This window comes from Lissotriton vulgaris, chromosome 8 (genome assembly GCF_964263255.1).
Source record: "Lissotriton vulgaris chromosome 8, aLisVul1.2, whole genome shotgun sequence".
Taxonomy (NCBI): domain Eukaryota; kingdom Metazoa; phylum Chordata; class Amphibia; order Caudata; family Salamandridae; genus Lissotriton; species Lissotriton vulgaris.
In genome coordinates this window covers 534,981,382-534,999,458 of record NC_141696.1, presented here as the reverse complement: position 1 = coordinate 534,999,458, position 18,077 = coordinate 534,981,382, and the positions used below count along the sequence as shown (strand labels likewise).

Genomic DNA, 18,077 nt, shown 5'->3' with positions numbered 1-18,077 from the left:
GGGACACTCTGTAGCCCCACACATCTGACAGGGGAGACTCGTTTCGCATTAAGCCACTGGGCTAAGAAAGCCATCAGAATGTCCAGGCAGAAATGCAGGTTTTCCTAATTCATTTTTGCAGGGGCTGTCTTTTATGCTTTCAGTGATGTGGAGACTGTTTTCACATCTAGAGTATGCGGTTTATCTTTTATTCCAAATTTGTTGTGAGTGTTGATGCCAATATGGAACAGTTCGCACTTAGATTGTTTCCAAATAATCCTATTGCTTGCAAAATTCATAGTGGCCAACATCATGGTCTTACCTCACACTAAAGCACAGAGTATTAGTACATTATTACCCCTAGATAGCATTACTGGTTTTACTGTGTTAAGGTACCTCAACTTGATTAAAACTTCTCTGGGTTCCCTTAGACTCTTTTATGCCATCCCTTTCACCATCCTATCTCCAAGCCCTCACATACATTCAACTTACTGCATTTATGGATCAAAAGATCTCCGCTAAAGAGCCCACAGGCTCGTCGGGCATTGCAGAGCTGGCTTGAGGAGGAGCGGCCTATAATGAAGCATGATACCATACCAGGTGTGTGAGGGCATCATAATCTGACCACACTAATCCCCCAAATCGAGGTCAGACACAGTTGATTCTACCTCAAATAGGGTCTAATCTGTCCCTTCAGAGGAACTACTCCTTCAGGTGCAAATTAATGGGCCCTTTCATCCTGCTGGCACATCATGTTGGGTCTCGGGTCCGGGCACCCCACACTTCAACAGTATTGCACACGCTATGCAATTGCAGTGGCTCATTATGGATTGAGATGTCCTCCTCCATGGGGAAGGCACACAGTTACTTTGGATTATTTTGCTACTGTTAGCTTTCAGTATAGTCGGATGGCAGTTTGTCACCGGACCGAGTATTTGATGAAGGTTCATCCGAGTTTATCAAAGTTACTTACTGGAATATTCGGGCTGGCGGAATGTGCTGAAGATGTCACAAGTGAATGACGATGTGAACCCGGGGATGCCTACTGTGTTGAATACTTATAATGTGATGACATTGGATGTGAGGTGCATGGAGTCAATACACAAGAGGCACAGAATTTTAGCACAATTACATAGACACTAATCATATATTGCTTTCAATCAAGAGACACACTTGGTTGACACAGAGGCATGAAAATTGTGTTGTTGGTGGAGAGGACAATTTCTCTACACAATCTATTCTGCATACTCCAGGGGTGCCGCAATATGGCTCCGTGCAGTTGTTCCATTTGTAGTTATAGACTCTATAATCGACACACAAGTTCATTATGTATTGATGAAGGGCACATTAGATGGAGACCCTCTGGTTCTGGGATGTATGTACGCACCGAACATGGTGCACTCCCCGCCTATTTGTGTATGACACTGTCAGACTGGGACCCATTACCCACGGATATTAGGAGGGGATTTTAATGTAGTGCTGGAAATAACATTAGACAGGTCTTATCCTCCCCTTCAGTGTACTGGCTCGGCATGTCAGGCCCGGGTTCCGAAGTAATGGGTAGATAGTTGCAAACAAATCTATGACGTTATTCTGCAGCCTTTTTCCCACAGGGAATCACAACACGGTTGTTACAATGACCGCGTTATGATTCCGCATGCCATTACTCCGCAAGTCGGAACAACGACTTGCGGAGGGGAGGCGCTGGATGTTGGAATAGTATAATTTACTATTTCAACTTCAGTCTGTGTGGACCCTAGGGAAGGTGTTGGATTTTAAATCCAACACCCCACCCTCCGCAAGTCGTTGTTCCGACTTGCGGAGTAATGGTATGCAGAATGACAATGCGGTCGTTGTAACGACTGCGTTGTGATTCCCTGCGTTGAAAACGTTTCGGGGTAAACGTTGTTTACCGTTGGGAACTCCTGGATGTGTGACACAGCCATAATGAGGGCCTCAGAAAATCCTTATTTTATCCTTCTCCACATATGCTTCATTCCTGGCTGGATAGATTCCTCTGCTCCTCATACTTGCAACCAAAAATTACACGTGCTACATACCTAGGTAAAACTATTTCTGACCACTGTCCTCTCAAGATCACATATACATGGGGGTGTGTACCTGCTCCCATTCCAACATGGAAATTTCAAACACGCTTATTAGAGGACGGAGTCTTCAGAGAGAGTCTAGCCGAGATGATTGAGAATTACTCTGGCAAGAACCCCGGGATAACCTCCTCCCCATTGTTGGAATGGGAGACATTCTAAGTGGTGGGGAAAGGTGCGGCAATTAGCACGATAGTGGGAGCCAGAAGGGGCACACTCTTGGAACTTGACAGCCTTGATAAATCCCTAAGCCCCTTGAAAAGAAGGGCAGTAAAGAGCACTACAAGCACATCCCAGCTCCAAGAAGCCAGATGAACACATGTGGAACTGCTGTAGCAACTCCGGTTGATATATTACAGGGCGTATACACAAAGTGCACAATGAAGTGGACACATCTGGCACCTTAGTGGCACGATTGATATGGCCCGACCTATCTCCAGTGAAGATTCTCCAGGTTCATACACTAGATATGAAAATCAAGGTAACCCAAGGTGGGATTAACAAAGTAGTTTGAGAGTTCTCCTTAACAAATAACATGGCCCCTCCTCCTTCAGACCCTGCAGAGATTGCAGCTTTCCTTCACCCAGCAGCTTTACCTAGTGTTCAGGTGACAGATCATACAGTGCTGGCTGCACCTATAATAAATGAAATCTGAGGCGCCCTCAAAAACCTAGTTTTGAAGTAGAGTGGAGTGCTATATAGTAGAGTACAGTACAGTGCCATCCAACTTAATCGAGATAATTATACAAGTTTACAGTGTGTTCACGTACACTGAAGTGCGGTTTAGTGGAGTGGCAGAGAATGTACTCTTGTAAAGCGAAATAGCATACAGTTGATTGTGGTACAGTGCAGTGGCATAAAGTCTATTTAAGCACAATGTTGAGGCATAGAATATAGTATCGGAGAATGGAACAGTGTACACTCCCGTAATATACAATCAAGTGAGCCATACTGGAGTAGCATGTAGTGGAATAGCTTAAATTGGAGTAAGGTACAGTGGAATAGCGCTGAGTTGCAAGCACAACAGTTTAGGCCGTCGAGTAATTTGGCCTACACGAAAGTTTAATAAAATACAGTGGAGAACAGTATAATAGCATATAGGGGTGTACATTAAAGTAGGGTGCAGTCCAGCTGAGCCGGATAGAGTGGATAAATGTACAGTGGATTAGCGTAGAATGTAGTGGCGTATACTGTAGTGTTGTAAAGAGGAGTAACATCCAGTAAATTATGTACAGTGCAGTGACGTAAAGTAAACAGTTAGAGAGTGGAGTGCCATAAAGTGGAGTGTGTAAATTACAAGAAGTGTAGCATTAAACTGAAAATATGGAAATGGTTTTTCAACAAAATATGTACAATAATATGCAATTGTTGTGGGGTTCTTAAATGGTTGTTAAATTCAATGCATGTAGCTTAATTTATTTCAATGTGTGTATTGCAAAATGTGTCATTCGGATATGGTAAAAACTTGACTGGATTATACATTATGCTTATTATAAGTTGTGCAGGTAAGTAGTGTAACAGTTTTAGAACTTAAAATGTATTGAAAGGTTGAGAGAGAAGTTTGTGCAATGTGTTTGTGAAATAGAAGTGTATTTTTTTGTACTATCACAATACATAGTGATGACAAATCATTAGCTGATTGGCTAATGACTGCCTTTACAAAAGTTGCAGGCAGGCATGTTGTTTTTAGGTAAACATTTCCTGTGTGCTACGTTATGTTTTTGGATATATGTAAGTAAATTCTTTGGTATGCATGCCCTACCTATTAACTTCTTATTTAAGTGGTAATATCTTTTGCTTAAAATGTTATATGCTTCTTCATTTTTTAGGTATAAATAGGGAGTAGCATACCACAAAATTATTTTCTAATATTACCAGTGTTATTTCTAAATTTCTCTAAATTTTTGTAGCATTGTATGGGCAACAGCGTTTTATTTCATGTAGTGCACTAATTTTTGTTAATTAATGTCCTACTCTGTACCCATTTTTCAACATGCTAAAATATATTGATATTTGAAAAAGACAGTTTAGCACAGTATATTTACAAAATATAGCGTCTTATGGTGTTTTCAAATTTTTTCACTTGCTTTACTAACTATTTTTAGGTGCAGCGATAGTACCTCTGTACTCCTTAATTTAAAAACTAAAGTATATATCAACTTATTAATATTTTACCATACCTATTACCACTATAATAAAGTGCTAATAGGTTTTGGAAAATACCACACCTAATACTTACCTACATTACAAGGCGTAACATAGAACACAGGTAAACTCAAGTTGAAAACAACATAGCTGCCTTTAACTTTTGTAAAATCAGTCATTAGCCAATCATCTAATTACTTGTAATCGCTATGTACCTCAGTAGTACTGTGGTTTTGCTGCAGCCACAGGTATAGCTAAAAAATCTTAAAACATACAAAATACTTATCCTACTGACCTGCTGTACCCCAAAGAATCATCTGGACACTATAATATATAATCCTTCCAAATGTAGTTAAAATCCAACTGACGGTTATCACGCTACACAAAATACAAAAGTTAATTGGGAAAGGAATTGGATTCTTAGCCTGTTTTAAGACCCCCTTTTTTCTTTGCATCTTCTTCATGAAACCTCACACAATTTTCAGGACTCTCACAATTGGATGAGGGAAGCAGGTCTACAATGTTTTACAAACATTTATCAAAGGGTGCAAAGTAATTAATCAAATTTTTCAGAAATGCAGCTCTTTGTCCAGAGAAAGTCCTTTTCGTTGTTTGGTGTAAATCCGGTCAGTAGTTTATGGGATATTAAAGAAAAAACAGATTTGTATAGCTAGAGGCACGAAGCCTCCACGAATCCCCCCGATCTTGTCCAGATATCGGATTGGCTGCCAACCCATCAATCAAGAAGTGTTGATAGCCATCTTGGGACTCTGACTCAGCCGAGTCCCAAACAAAAACAATAAAAAAACAAAAGAGAGAAGGGGCAGGGGCAGGGTAGGAATACCCTGACCCACCAGGCATGGTTCTGAGGTCCCCAAGTGACCCTGCCTGGCCCCCAAACATTTTTCTAAAACATTTTTGCAGCAAAAATTGCAAGAGTTTCACACATTTGCAGCATTTAAAAAATGTCTCTCCTGCTGGTTTAAACATGGGCCCTGGGTGGGCCTGGTCTTGGGGGCTTATTTATATTTTAAATAAGGGCAGGGTGCACAGGGCCCACCCTACCATGGCCAATCATGGCCCCGGGGACCGCCACCTCCCCTGGGCAGGCCGATTGATTAATTTCCCTCTTCTTGAGGGTTTTGCGAGCCCCGGGGACCCCCACTTCATTAGGGCTTTATTAAAAAAAAGGAAGGTGGCCGCGTGAACCCCCATCCATTGCCCTAAAGGGCCCTGTGGACCACCGCTTAAATTAAAAGGGGAAGGAGGGCCATGGAGCTTTCAGAGCCCAGCTTAGACTGCTGCACCAAGAAGCCTTGTGTTCTGTGTGTGTAGGTGTGTGTGTGTTTAGGTGTGTGGCCTGCACAGTAAATATACACACATACTGGCTATTAGGTGTGTGGCCCCCAAACGTAATGGGTCCATATTTTCCCCTCACTGGGAACCAAACACACTATTCTATTTCTTGAATCTCTCAGGGTGGCAGAGCAGTACATGGACCACTCAAAGGAGGTGGTGTGTGCTAAGAATCACCATTCGCTGGAACACAATAATAACACTCAATAAATAATTGTCCAGTCTTTACTTTGACTTTTGAAAAAGGAAAAGTACATTTAAGGCTGATGGAAACACCCTTTGATATTGCTTAATCACCTCTGACCCCCTAAAGGGATTTCGTCCACAAACAACATGTCAAAAACCCTCATTTTTGCAACAATCAAAAATAACCATGTGTAAATGCTCTTATTAACGGTAACAATGCCTAAACACTTCGACCAGTAGTTACTGTCAACATTATTATTTCAATAAAGCATTCACAAATGAACTTCCAAGGGGTTCATGTGCTTTGTATATACTTTTACCCATTATGAACATAACAATTTGATCACAACATATGTAACCACAGGCTTAGCTCCTAGAGGGTGTTGTACAACATGTGCCTTTCTTTCAATACCTTTTGGCCACAATACCGGCAGCCACAGGCTTAGCCCCTAGAGGGCACTGCAAAACCCTTCAGTAGAGCTCCTGTATCAGCCTGGGGATTGCTTGAGGAACTAAGAAAAATCCTGAATTGGTCCCTCTTTATTTTGACCATTCCAACTTAGGGTTGGCAAATTTGATAACTTCTTTATGGTCTCTCTGATGGAGCGGCAGTGCTTCTGCAGCTCCGCTGGACTTTGTCTCACATGTAGGGGGTGACCCCTCTGTCCAGGGACCACCACTAACAGCAGAAATTCCTCCAATAATATCAAGCGTCGTAGGGCATTATGGGCCACTCCTCGGGAAGAATGCATATTTGATTAACTGCTTTCTCACTTTTCTAGGGATAGCCCATACCTTTGTTTTCATAATGGAGTGTCACTGCAGACAAGACAGTAAACAACGCTGACTTTCCCTATGAGTGTACACTAATTTTATGAGGCCTACCCCGGTCAAAATCTAATCATGCAGAGTTCTCACTGCCCCACACTACATGTGCACAGTCACCAGTCTATGCACAACAGGAGTCTCCCATGCGCATCCCTCAAATTTTTGCACACGTGTTCACACATGTTCACGTGTAACCAGTTAAGTGCCCCTTATCCTTGCTGTGTCGCAGAAGCCTTATCTTAAAAGGCGGTAACTGACTTTAAACATGTGCATGTTATTTACAGTGAGTTTACCTTGGGTGTGTCACTAGTGGTGTGGCTCATCCACAGTAAAAAGGTCATATGCCAGGTGGTCAAAATCCAAAAAGTCTGTGTGGATCTGATGGGCAGAACCCATTATAATGTATATATATTTAAAAAAATAAGGGTTCCAGGGATGTTAGTCAGATTTCACATTCACAAAGCCGTAGAAATTCAGCAGTTATAGTTACCTGAGCGAACTATAACTTAGGCCACCGCAATGCACTGCTTATACGTTACATCACTCAAGACTAAGAGTCCTCTAACTTTTCAGATCAGCGAAAAACTTACCTTACCCAGTCCCACGCTGCCTCCGCTCCTGGCTGGGTCTCGCACCTGTGTTTTCCTCCTGTAACAGGAAGCAGGCATCCTCCCTCCTGTCCCCTAAGCCAATCATGAAATTGCAATTGCAGCATTAGGATTGGTGCAGACGACGCCCAGCCGGGCGGCCATGTTCTCTTTGTAGGCTAAATGCATCCTACACAGAGAAAATGCAGAGTGTGCATGACTGGTTTGGTCGGCCCCTGAGGGCCGACCAAACAGTCAGGGCCCACAGCATTGGGCAAGACACTCCTTCCAAAAAGCCCCAAACAGGCATACCATCAGCTTTCTCGCAGCAGAAGAAGCAGAAACATGAAATGGTATTTAAAATACCATTTTATGTTTCTGCTTCTCGCACTGCGAGAAAGCAGGGGGGGCAATGCTCCTCTGCCCTAATGGAGGAGCCGCCCCTGTCTACAAGTTATTGCATGTTCTGTAGGGAGCATGACTCAGAAAAATGCAGTCTTTGTTTCCAAGCCTTGCTGGTCAGAGCTCATGCACTAACATGTATAGTTACAGAGTTACTTAACCTGGTGTAAACTGCTTGATTTGTTGAAAATCGGGGCATGTGAACTTTCTGCAGCAAATACTCCACAATGCAGCTTCAGAATAACAAATGGGCCCAGACCACAGTAGTGTGGCAGACTCCCTCCAATCAAAGGCCATCTCTCAGGCCCAACTGAATCTTCTATGTGTAGATTTATCAGTTGTTTTTCTTAGAGGTTCTCAAAGGTAAAACTACTTTGAATGTTTGCTGGGACCCTGGCCCTTTTTTGGGGTATGCCCAAGCCCTTGATTCAAAGAAAAAACATCAAAGACATTCCAGTAAAGAGAAATACGTTGGCTGTAATATGGGATGATCAATATGTGCTTGATATGAAATGAAATGAAATGAAATGAAATGAAATGAAATGAAAAAAGAATTTATAGAGCGCATGGCTGCCCTAGAGCGTCCCAGCGCTAAAAAGAAACACAAAACCACAACCGTGTGCACCGGAGAATTAGGGTTCAAGAGGGAAGAGGTGGGTTTTCAAGGCCTTGCGGAATTTCCCAAGGCTGGGTTCCTTGCGGAGCTCAACAGGGAGGGCATTCCACAACTGCCCGGCGTTTATGGAGAACCGACGGCCGCCGGACTTTGCTTTCTTCGCTCTAGGAATTGCCACCAGATTACTGTGTTCAGAGCGAAGAGAGCGTGGCGGCTTGTAAGGGCAGATCAGGTCCTTCAGAATGGGTGGGCCCGAGCCCTGGAGTAATCTGAACACTATACACAGGGATTTAAACTTCACTCTTGCCCGAATCGGCAACCAGTGAAGGGCCTTAAGGGCGGGTTTGGCCGAGGCTCTTTTTGGAGTTCCGGTGAGTAACCTGGCGGCCGCATTCTGCGCTCTCTGAAGCGTGTTTAGGGTCAATTCTGGTGCGGCAAGAAATAAGGCGTTACTGTAGTCGAGCCTAGAAAGAATCAGGCCCTGCACCAGGAGCTTCCTTGAGTTTGGTGGAAGAAGCGGAAGAATTTTCCGAACTGACCGGAGCAAACCATAACAGGTCCCTGCAACTCTCTTAGCCTGTGTACTCATTGACAAATCCGGTTCCAACCAGACCCCCAAGCTTTTTATAGCGTCCTTTGGATCAGGGGGGGCACCCAGGCAGGGGGCCACATAGGTTTTGGGAGCGAGGTGTACATGTTGCCCAGGAGCATCAGCTCCGTCTTGGTGCCATTAAGTTTGAGGCGAGAGTCTGACATCCAAGACATAATGCCAGAGAGACAAGAGGCAAACTTTTCCCCATGGCTTTCTAGGAGCGACAGTGAGACGATCAGTTGGGTGTCGTCTGCGTAGGTCACTATTTTCACCCCGAAGGGTGAAACCACCTCCTCCAGTGGGGCCATATAAATGTTAAAAAGCGTAGGGGTCAATGATGAGCCCTGTGGGACTCCACACTGAAGGGGGATAGGCAAAGATCTAATATTGCCTTCACAGACCTGGTATTCACGCCCACTCAAGAAGGATGTAAACCATTTGAGTGCTACGTCTCTCACTCCTATCTTGGCCAAACGGTGGATCAGGATCCCATGATCCACCGTGTCAAATGCAGCACTTAGATCCAGGAGGACCACGGCTGCGGATCCTCCTGAATCTAGGATGCATCTGGCTTCCTCCACCATGGCAATCAAGGCTGAGTCAGTTCCCTGACCCGGCCGGAAACCAGTTTGCGTGCGACGCAAAAGGTCATTTGACTCCAGGTAGAGTGATAGTTGCCGGTTAGCATGTTTCTCAGCAATCTTACTGAGACCAGGCAGGATACTCACAAGCAGGTGGCTAAGGAGAAGGGTTTAAACCGTTTGCCCCAGTCTATGTAGCAATGATAATAGCATTTACGAGACTGCCTAAGCTATCTCTCGCTAGACCTAAAAGACAGCTGTTGGAAACACTGATTTGTTCCTTTGAGTTGGAATTCTTCAGTGCTTAATTTTAACCAGTGATTTCCGGTGATCGGCCCCGGCACTTAATTGTCAACATCGGGAGTTATGACAGCCAGCCACATGGTGATGCTGTTTATCTACATTTGTAATGAACAAGGCAACAGTTGTTTAATTACTCTATATGCATAAAAAATGATTAATACCTGCCACCCAAAGCTACAAAAATAGCTTAGGTGGCAGGTATTACTCCTGTTGAATGTATAAAAAGTCTTAATTGTCATCAGTAGGGCAATGGGTGGTGCAAGATTATGTGATCTCTTGAAAAGGGCCCTAGCACTTATTTATCTACAAATTAAGCACTTTATGCCACATATTACCTACCAGCCCCCAGTATTCCTAAATATATTTTAGTAAGTATACATGAAGGCATGTGCCTTAAAATGCATATCACCTTTTTTTTCCAGAGGGTCCTGCCACAATCCGGATGATCTCCCCAACAGCAGGTATATATTACTAGGGCATACCACTGTGATTTTAGCTTAAGTTAAGTAGCACTGCTGCACTGTGTAGTTTGATGTATCCAAGTTCATCAAAATGGCTTCCTTTTAAATGTATGGACTGATAGTATATAGTGGTGCCTACAGTTGAAACCGCTCTGCCTACTGGTATATGTTTTCCTTGATTTGCTGGAGTTCATCAAAAGTCTATCAATGAGAACGTAATGGCAGTTTTGTATTATTGTTTTGTTTCAATGAACGCATGCATTCAACGTATGTATCAGAACATATTGAAAATTGTTATGAACTGTTTAGAAAACAAATGTAGCTGCCATGCATAATCATGCCTACATAGACACTCACTGATGTTCTTCCTAAGATTTTCTTAAATGTTCACCTTTTTTCTTTGGTACCAGTAATAATATCCAAAAGCAGAGCTGATCCCCTCAGGTCTCGAAAAATCTACTGCCCACTCACAAGTAAAATCTTATCGGGTTGAGCTATTTTTAATACCTAGTAGTCCCATCTGGCACATAAACTTAGGCTGGGAAGGAGCAGGTTTTCTGTTCATTCAGAACATGAATGAGCAATAAAGATGTAATTAAATCTTTTTTTATCTTGACACATTTGCTTTCTGTTCAAGGAAAGAGGTCAAAAGTCATTTTGTATTTAAAGTAATTGCTGCTTGGAAAATGAAATTTATTTTTCTCTCTCTTACTAGATTTAGAGGGTTTTTTCATGTGAGCTGTCTGAAGATGTCAGTTATTTATCTCTAACACATGACATTTAAATAAAAGACTGTATATAATATTGCATATATTTCAAAATATATCAAGAATTACAAAGTACATTTGTTTGTAATTTAAGAAGTTTGATGCAAAGTGTTATACAAGAGCAAAACATAGCAGAACACTTTACTTGGTGATGTTAAAATGACAGATATTTGCAGAAACTCCATTTCCAAACATTGTTTTATCAGTAAAGCCACATGTCAGTGGGAATGTTTGTGGCCCTTTCAATGTGAAATCTGCTGATTACAAATGTCAGTGTTTAACCCCTTCATACTTTAGTTATGTATTTATTAAAAGTGATAGTTTTTAAACATGATTTGAGAAACATTCCTGTCCCCTACCTTGCTTAAAAAGCTGTCAATGAACTAAGAGGCAAGTCAGAGGTCATGTGTATCCTATATGTGGCTAGATTTGTATTATATATGGAAAAAAGTTTCGTCTATTAAATCAAATAAAAGAGTTTTTGTACAGCAGACATGCAGAAATGTCACATTTGAAGGTGCTCTCAAATGTGATAATGAAGATAATGGAGGCTCAACAAATTAAATTATTTGCCCACGATCACATCATTTGAAACCAGTTTATGGGTCAAGAGTATTACAAATAGGTTGAGTAGATTATTTAAGTTGCTAGACCTGGAGGTCTAGTAACATTTGTCTGATCTTTGAGATCTGCCTCTCCACTGAATTCCGGTTTCTAAATTTTGCTCCATCCATGCAATATATAGGGCATGTGAGAAGGGATTTCACCTATCCATTTGCCAACAAGTCTGAATAAATGGCTAGAGCAACAGAATGGCAAAAACATAACAGCATTTTGTTGTTTGAAAGAAGGATCCTTAACCACAACTCCTCTAACACATGGTCTGGCACACTAGAGTCTTACGTAATTTGCGGCATTATTTGCACTACTCCACGTTGTTATTGTAAATTTAAAAACATACCAGATTTGGATGGATTGCTCCCAGAGTTTATTTACTACACTCCACAAAAAATCAAATAGGGTTGCAACTCTGCATGGATGATACAGCAATCAAACTGTACATGGAATGATGACTAGGGTAATTGCAGTAAGTACTGGTGATAGCTCATACACAGTTTAGGATGCTGGGAGGATTTCTACCAATTCTACTACCAGTTTTAGTACCATAGCGCTTTTTTGTTTCCTTTTACGTACAGGGCAGAGCTAGGTAAGTCATTCACTTTAGAAAAGTAAAACATGATTAAAGGGTCCATCACAAGTGGGAAATTTCTAATGACCCCACCAGTATCCAATGTCTATATGATGCAGTTTTATTCTTCAAGTAATTTCTAAGCCCCAGGTGCTGTAGGGTTGATAGGCCCTGACGTTACGTCCACATGAAGTCTTTCTCCTCATTTCATTAGTCTGGCAGGTATGTTCTCTTGTACAGAAGGCCTGTGTGGCACGTCTCTTGTTGGGGGTATGCCTGATTTAAGTATGTTGCCACCATCAGGATGGTGAAGTCTAAAGTGGTGCTCATATTGACATAAGTGAATAATATCCTAGAGGCACTGCTATTGCACTACTATTGATTGGTGATAGCTGATTTTATCTGTGGGGTACAGGCCTTTTCACCAAACCCCAGTGTGTAAATTGCCTAGAGATTCTCTCTGGTGTGTTTCCAGGCTCCCTCAATCTATCTGATTGTACATGTGTGCATGATAGTTCATAGGCACATGAGAAATGGTTACTCCTTGGCTGGGATCACCCCTGCATCTATGAAGCCCTCTACGGGTGCCTGGGTCTCTACGGGGTTTAGTGGGAGCCAATGTAGCCATATCTCTCTCTCTCTCTCTCTCTCTCTCTCTCTCTCTCTCTCCCACCAGCACCCCCTGTGCTGCACCTGTCCTTCTCCCTTCCTCTGGAACTCATTGCCAAGCCACATTGAAGTGTTTGGCTTGAATCATTATCGTATGATATGAGCAAAAAATATTTATGTTGCTTACAGGGCCTGGACTGGGACAGTTCTAGCAGGTTATCATGCCACCTGAGAAGAGCAAAATCTGAAGAGAAAATTCCCCTGAGGCAAGGTGAGGCTGCACACCTTATACAGACAACATGAGCTGACTGCCCACTTTCTGCACCCAGTGCTTTTGGGTTGTTGGAGAGAAGTTGTCTGGAACGAAAATAAAAAACGAAAGTTAGTTTCAACTGACACAAGACCATATTTGAGGACAATTTGTTACTGCTGATGCAGCTACAAGCAACAGAGATGGACTGCCCCACTTGTAGAGGTGCTGCTTTTTTCAGGTGATGCCCAAATTCAGCTGTAGGGAGTTTGATGTGAGGTAGAAGAGTTTGAGGCTGTGAGATCCAGAGTCTATCACCCCTGGCCAGCCCAACCTCCACCTTTCATGTGAGAGTGTGCTTTACAGCAAATCAATGCTGTATCCTATGATCCATTCTTCAAATGTAACTAGATCACAGAACATTCAAGAATCCTATTCCCAAAATGTGAAGCCTCAATACGTTGACTGTCTTCAAGTAATGTATGCTTAATTCTCACAGTCAATGGATCCTATATTGCCCTAATTATCTGTCTTAACAACTTTAAAGACAATTTGCCACCATGATAAGTAATGATGCTAGAATCTTCAAGATAAGCAGAGTATTGCCTTCAGTTGGTCACCAATGTGAAAGCAACAACCATCTCTACAGAGATGACTGGTAGTAGAAAACATGTATAACAAGGGGGAAAAGGAGGAACTTAAGAGCAGGTCGCCCTCCTAGGACATCATATAAAAGTGGGAGCCCACACTACTGGACGGGGAAGCAGCTAGGTAATGCTACGCGGTGTTACCGATCAGGAACAATGTTTCCATAGAAGTGACACCGTCCCCCTCAGAGACCATGAAGTGCTATTAGGCACCCGTAAATATTCATCAATGAGTAAAAAACATACGTCAATAAGCAAAAACGTATGTATACTGAACCACGCATGTTTATATATTGAGCAGCGTTAAAAATTGTGAAATCATTTTAACTTACATTCAATCCCTAAATTTAGGTTCATAGGAGTGGCATATACAGGGCTGGTCCCTGTATGGTCCTGAAGAAACGCCAGGGGTAGCGTGAAACATGTTGACCACACACTGATCCTACCTTCATAGCAGGTTGGACAGTGTAAACCCCATTTTTAATATACCAACCTAGGAGCAGAATAAATTATTGAGGCCCACTAACACGGTATTTTTAATCCACTTACACCCACTCCACCCCACCACACTTCTGCACCACACGTAGTCCTTCACAACTAAGTGCTCCGACGTAGTTCGCAAGTCGCAGCACGCCCCTTTTCGTAGAGAACTGGGATTGCCCCAATGATAAAGCATGTCACCATGAGGAAACTCCGGTGAGTGAGGGAACTCTAGAAAGAAAGCTTTCTTTCTTTTTTTGGCTCCACTTATTATTTTGGCGAGTAGCCACAACACAAGACAGGTCTTGGATCCCAGTAGTGTGGGCTCCCACTTTCATATGGTAGTAGAAAACTCCTTCTCTGTAAAACCTCCGCATCAGATTTAGCCAGTGGCTGTTTATTAGGAGGCCGAGGAGGCAGAGTATGAGCCTTACGGAGATGCTAACACGAACTTGGACAAAGGTTGTAAGAATTTATAAAATTGCTTTAAACTAACTTATGCAAGTAGTTTTCTTCTTGTACAAACTTCCCCAATTAAAGTTGACCAAAAGAAAACCCCTATCATTCAGCATGTCTCTTAGTCAAAGACACCACATTCTTCTAATTTTAGCATGTTCATTTTAGGTGCATTTATCAAATCAGTGTCTGCAAAGTATGTGCCTGTCTGATTAAAGTCACATTCATAATGTGTGTTAAAGCACCTTGAGACTTGATACAAAGATGGTGGCTTCTTTGTTAGAACAAAACCTTTACCTATTGATGATGAGATTTATTTATTTATTTTAAATTCTTCTGTGGCACAGCTGCACCAGATCATATGGATATGTTGTAACAAACATGCCAGAGAAGAAGATTAGTGGGTGAACCTGGATAAACGAGTTGAGAACAAATTCATGGTTTATGTAGAGAACAGTTGCATAGGAAGATGGGCTCTTGGACTGGGTGCATCTTTGTAATGTGGAAACAATAGTTAGGAGGAAATAAAGTTCAAATGGTCACTTCTTAAGTTAGTTTAGGTTTGTTCGGAAAAGTGTGTTTTGATAACTTTCCTGAAGGCAGCCAGGGAGAGTTGGATTCTTAGAAGGGGTGGGTGTTTGTGGTATATGAAGAACGGCTGAAAAATCGAATGCAGTGGTTAACTTTGTAGGCAATGATAAAATAGGAACATGCATCCCTGGTGGAAACTATCCTATATGCGATTTTAGGGAAGAGCTTTTGGACTCTGTTGTAACAGAAGAGGAGTGTGATCGTACAACTTTTATGATTTGCAATGCACTAACTGAAGAATGGTAGGTATGTTAAGTGGTTGCATAAGTGTCAGTCAAGGTACTGCTCCTGCAGTTGAAATCAATTATTGGCTATTTTGGAATTCTCACAGAATTCTTGAGTAGTGTTGGGAACCTGCAACTGATGCAAAAGTATTTTTGCATATAAAAATGTGCGCATGTATATATATTTATTTTATTCTGTTGTTGGGCTAGGCAGATCTGATTATTATTTTGTAGATTTACTGGTTTATAGCTGCTTAAAATGAGTAAGTGGTGTCCACAAGATGACACAGATAAAGTCGGAATCTCAGTCTTCTGGAAGTCAGTACACTAAGCTGTAGTGGAGCACTGTATAAAGACATTTTTCACTCACCGGTATGTTACATATTTAGATGTGGAGTGTTTTGATCCACTCCATAAAAGGAGGCAAGAAGGTGCATGCAGCACCAAATCCCGTCACTTGGAAAACTTTGACTTACCGAGGCCTTGTAAACTGTGAACGGTTCCTTGACTGTTGTGCAAATTAGTTACTTCTTCAAAGAATAGTAAATAATACTTTGTAGCTAAAATTGCAGATAATTTGTCCATAGTTCCATAAAGATGTTTGTGCTAAACCAAACCTGACAAGAACACTGCCATGACCTAAACCTTGTGTGGTCAACAGAGATTTTGTTCACTATATTTTTACCAATGCTACTAGTGTAGTGTGCAGACAGGAAGTAAGTGATCAGTTCATGAAGATTGCACATTTAGAATTTTTTTTTCAGAGTCAAAACATTCAGGGCCTAATTGCGAGTCTGGCGGTCCGAGGACTGTCAGGCTCGTGGTGGCGCAGCCGTGGCGATACAACCACTGCCACAACAGCAGTCTGACCGCCCCATTACAACTTGCGAGGCCGAACCACCCTGGAACCACCAAGAAGGAACTGCCATTCTCTGGCGGTGGCCTGGAGGGGCTATATGCTTTGTGAGAGTGCTGTGGTCCCACCAAGCATATTTATAGATTCCTCTCCTCCAGGGTTTTTATAGAGGAAACAAAGAGTGCCTCTGTGCCCTGTGCATGCACATGGAGGGCACACTATTTTCCCCCCTGTGTGCATACACATGGACGTTAGAGTTCATGCCATGCAGGAATCTGTGTGGCTTTCCCTTTGCGGTACCTTTTTCAAAAACACTGTCACCTTTTTAAGAGGAACCACTACAGGAAATGCCATGCCGCCCACCCGCCAGACCACAAAATTACTTGTAATCTGGTGGGCAGCAGGGATTCTTGGTGGTGTGGGGGCACGGTGGTGGCAGGCAGCCTGCCCCTGCACTGTCAAAAGCTGTAATTGGGCCCTTAGTCTCTTGAGAGTGATGGATATGGCACTAGTCAGTTAAATCATCCTCATTCTCTCAAAAAAAGGCAATTGCTTGCTTAACCAGAATTGGGTTTATTGCAATATAACTTAAAAGATTGTTTTTTTTTTTACAACAGATTTCACCACCGTCGTTGAGAACAATACGATAGATGGTATTGCTGCTCCAACATTTGGCAAACCAAGTAAGTATATTTATACATTGTTTGCCTCTAGCTTCAGATCCACTTAGTTCTCTGTTTTATTGATCCCTCTGAATGGTGGCTCCTCCAGCAGTGTCTATGCAAAATTTGTATAGGGCAACTTAGACCTCAAGAAGATGTATCCTGGCACTTCATATGACAAATCCATCCGAAGAGGAGCTACTAAGAGAGCCCTCTGATGCCCGTTAACTTCTGTGCTAGATTTTGAGACTGAAAAGTTATTGTTAGAAATGGGGATCTTTATTTGGCAGAGGTAGGTACCGTTGTCCAAATAGTGGCCCTTGCTTCTAGTCAGGGTAAGGGGGGATACACTCTTAAAATAACCCCTGCTCACCCCCTTGATAGCTTGGCACGAGCAGACAGGCTTATCTCAGAGGCAGTGTGTAAAGCATTTGTGAACAGATACAGTAACACAGTGAAAACACTACAAATGGACACTACACCAGTTTAGAAAAATAAGTAACCTTTATCTAAACAAGACCAAACGACAAAAATCCACAATACAGTATTAAAACTAAGGCTTTCAAATTGTAGAAATAGTTCAGTTCAAGTTGTAAATGCAATACTTTTCTCACAAAGTACCTTAGATGCGTCACGCAAAACAAACAAAAGGGTCGCAGGGAAGGTGATGCATCAGTTCCTTGCTTCGGGGGCGGTGATGCGTCTGTTCCTTACTGCAGCGCAGGGGAGGTGATGCGTCTGTTCCTTACTGGAGAGGAGGGGATGCATCTGTTTCTTACTGCGTTCTGGTTACGATGCAACAAGATGGAGCCTCGATGAGTGTCTACGATCCGGTGTGATGCGACAAAATGGGGCCTTGATGTGATGCGACGGTCGGTACGATGCATGAGCTTTTGCTGCCGCATGGCAGGTGCTACGATGGGTTTCTCTGCAATGTGTCGGGAACTGGTGTAGATGCGGCAAGCTTCGCTCTGGTTGCTTCGCGAGGCATCAGAACCAAGTGTGGATGCTTTTTCCCAGTGGCCCGGCGATGTGTTGTGAATCAGTGCGGATTCGACACGCTTTTGTCTCGTTGTGTCGATCTTCCATCTCCCAGCGACAAACAGTCTCTAGAGGTCCTAAACAGCAGCAGGCACCTCTTTGTAGGTCAGAATTTCCAGCAAGGAAATTCAGGGGAGCTGGTGAGGAAGTATTTATGTACCTGC

General features: G+C 42.6%; 1 protein-coding gene across 4 annotated transcripts in view; it reads left to right on the top strand.

The window, feature by feature from the left end:
• ADGRG2 (adhesion G protein-coupled receptor G2) overlaps window positions 1-18,077 on the top strand; it is a 988,790-nt gene that overhangs the window by 534,718 nt on the left and 435,995 nt on the right. For 2 of the 4 annotated variants that reach the window (XM_086934346.1, XM_086934347.1), the window contains exons 10-11: window positions 10,103-10,141; window positions 16,828-16,893. In XM_086934346.1, coding sequence (XP_086790472.1) covers window positions 10,103-10,141; window positions 16,828-16,893 — 105 coding nt within the window. The remainder of the gene's footprint in view (window positions 1-10,102; window positions 10,142-16,827; window positions 16,894-18,077) is intronic. The other 2 variants (XM_086934348.1, XM_086934349.1) reach the window with 1 other exon arrangement.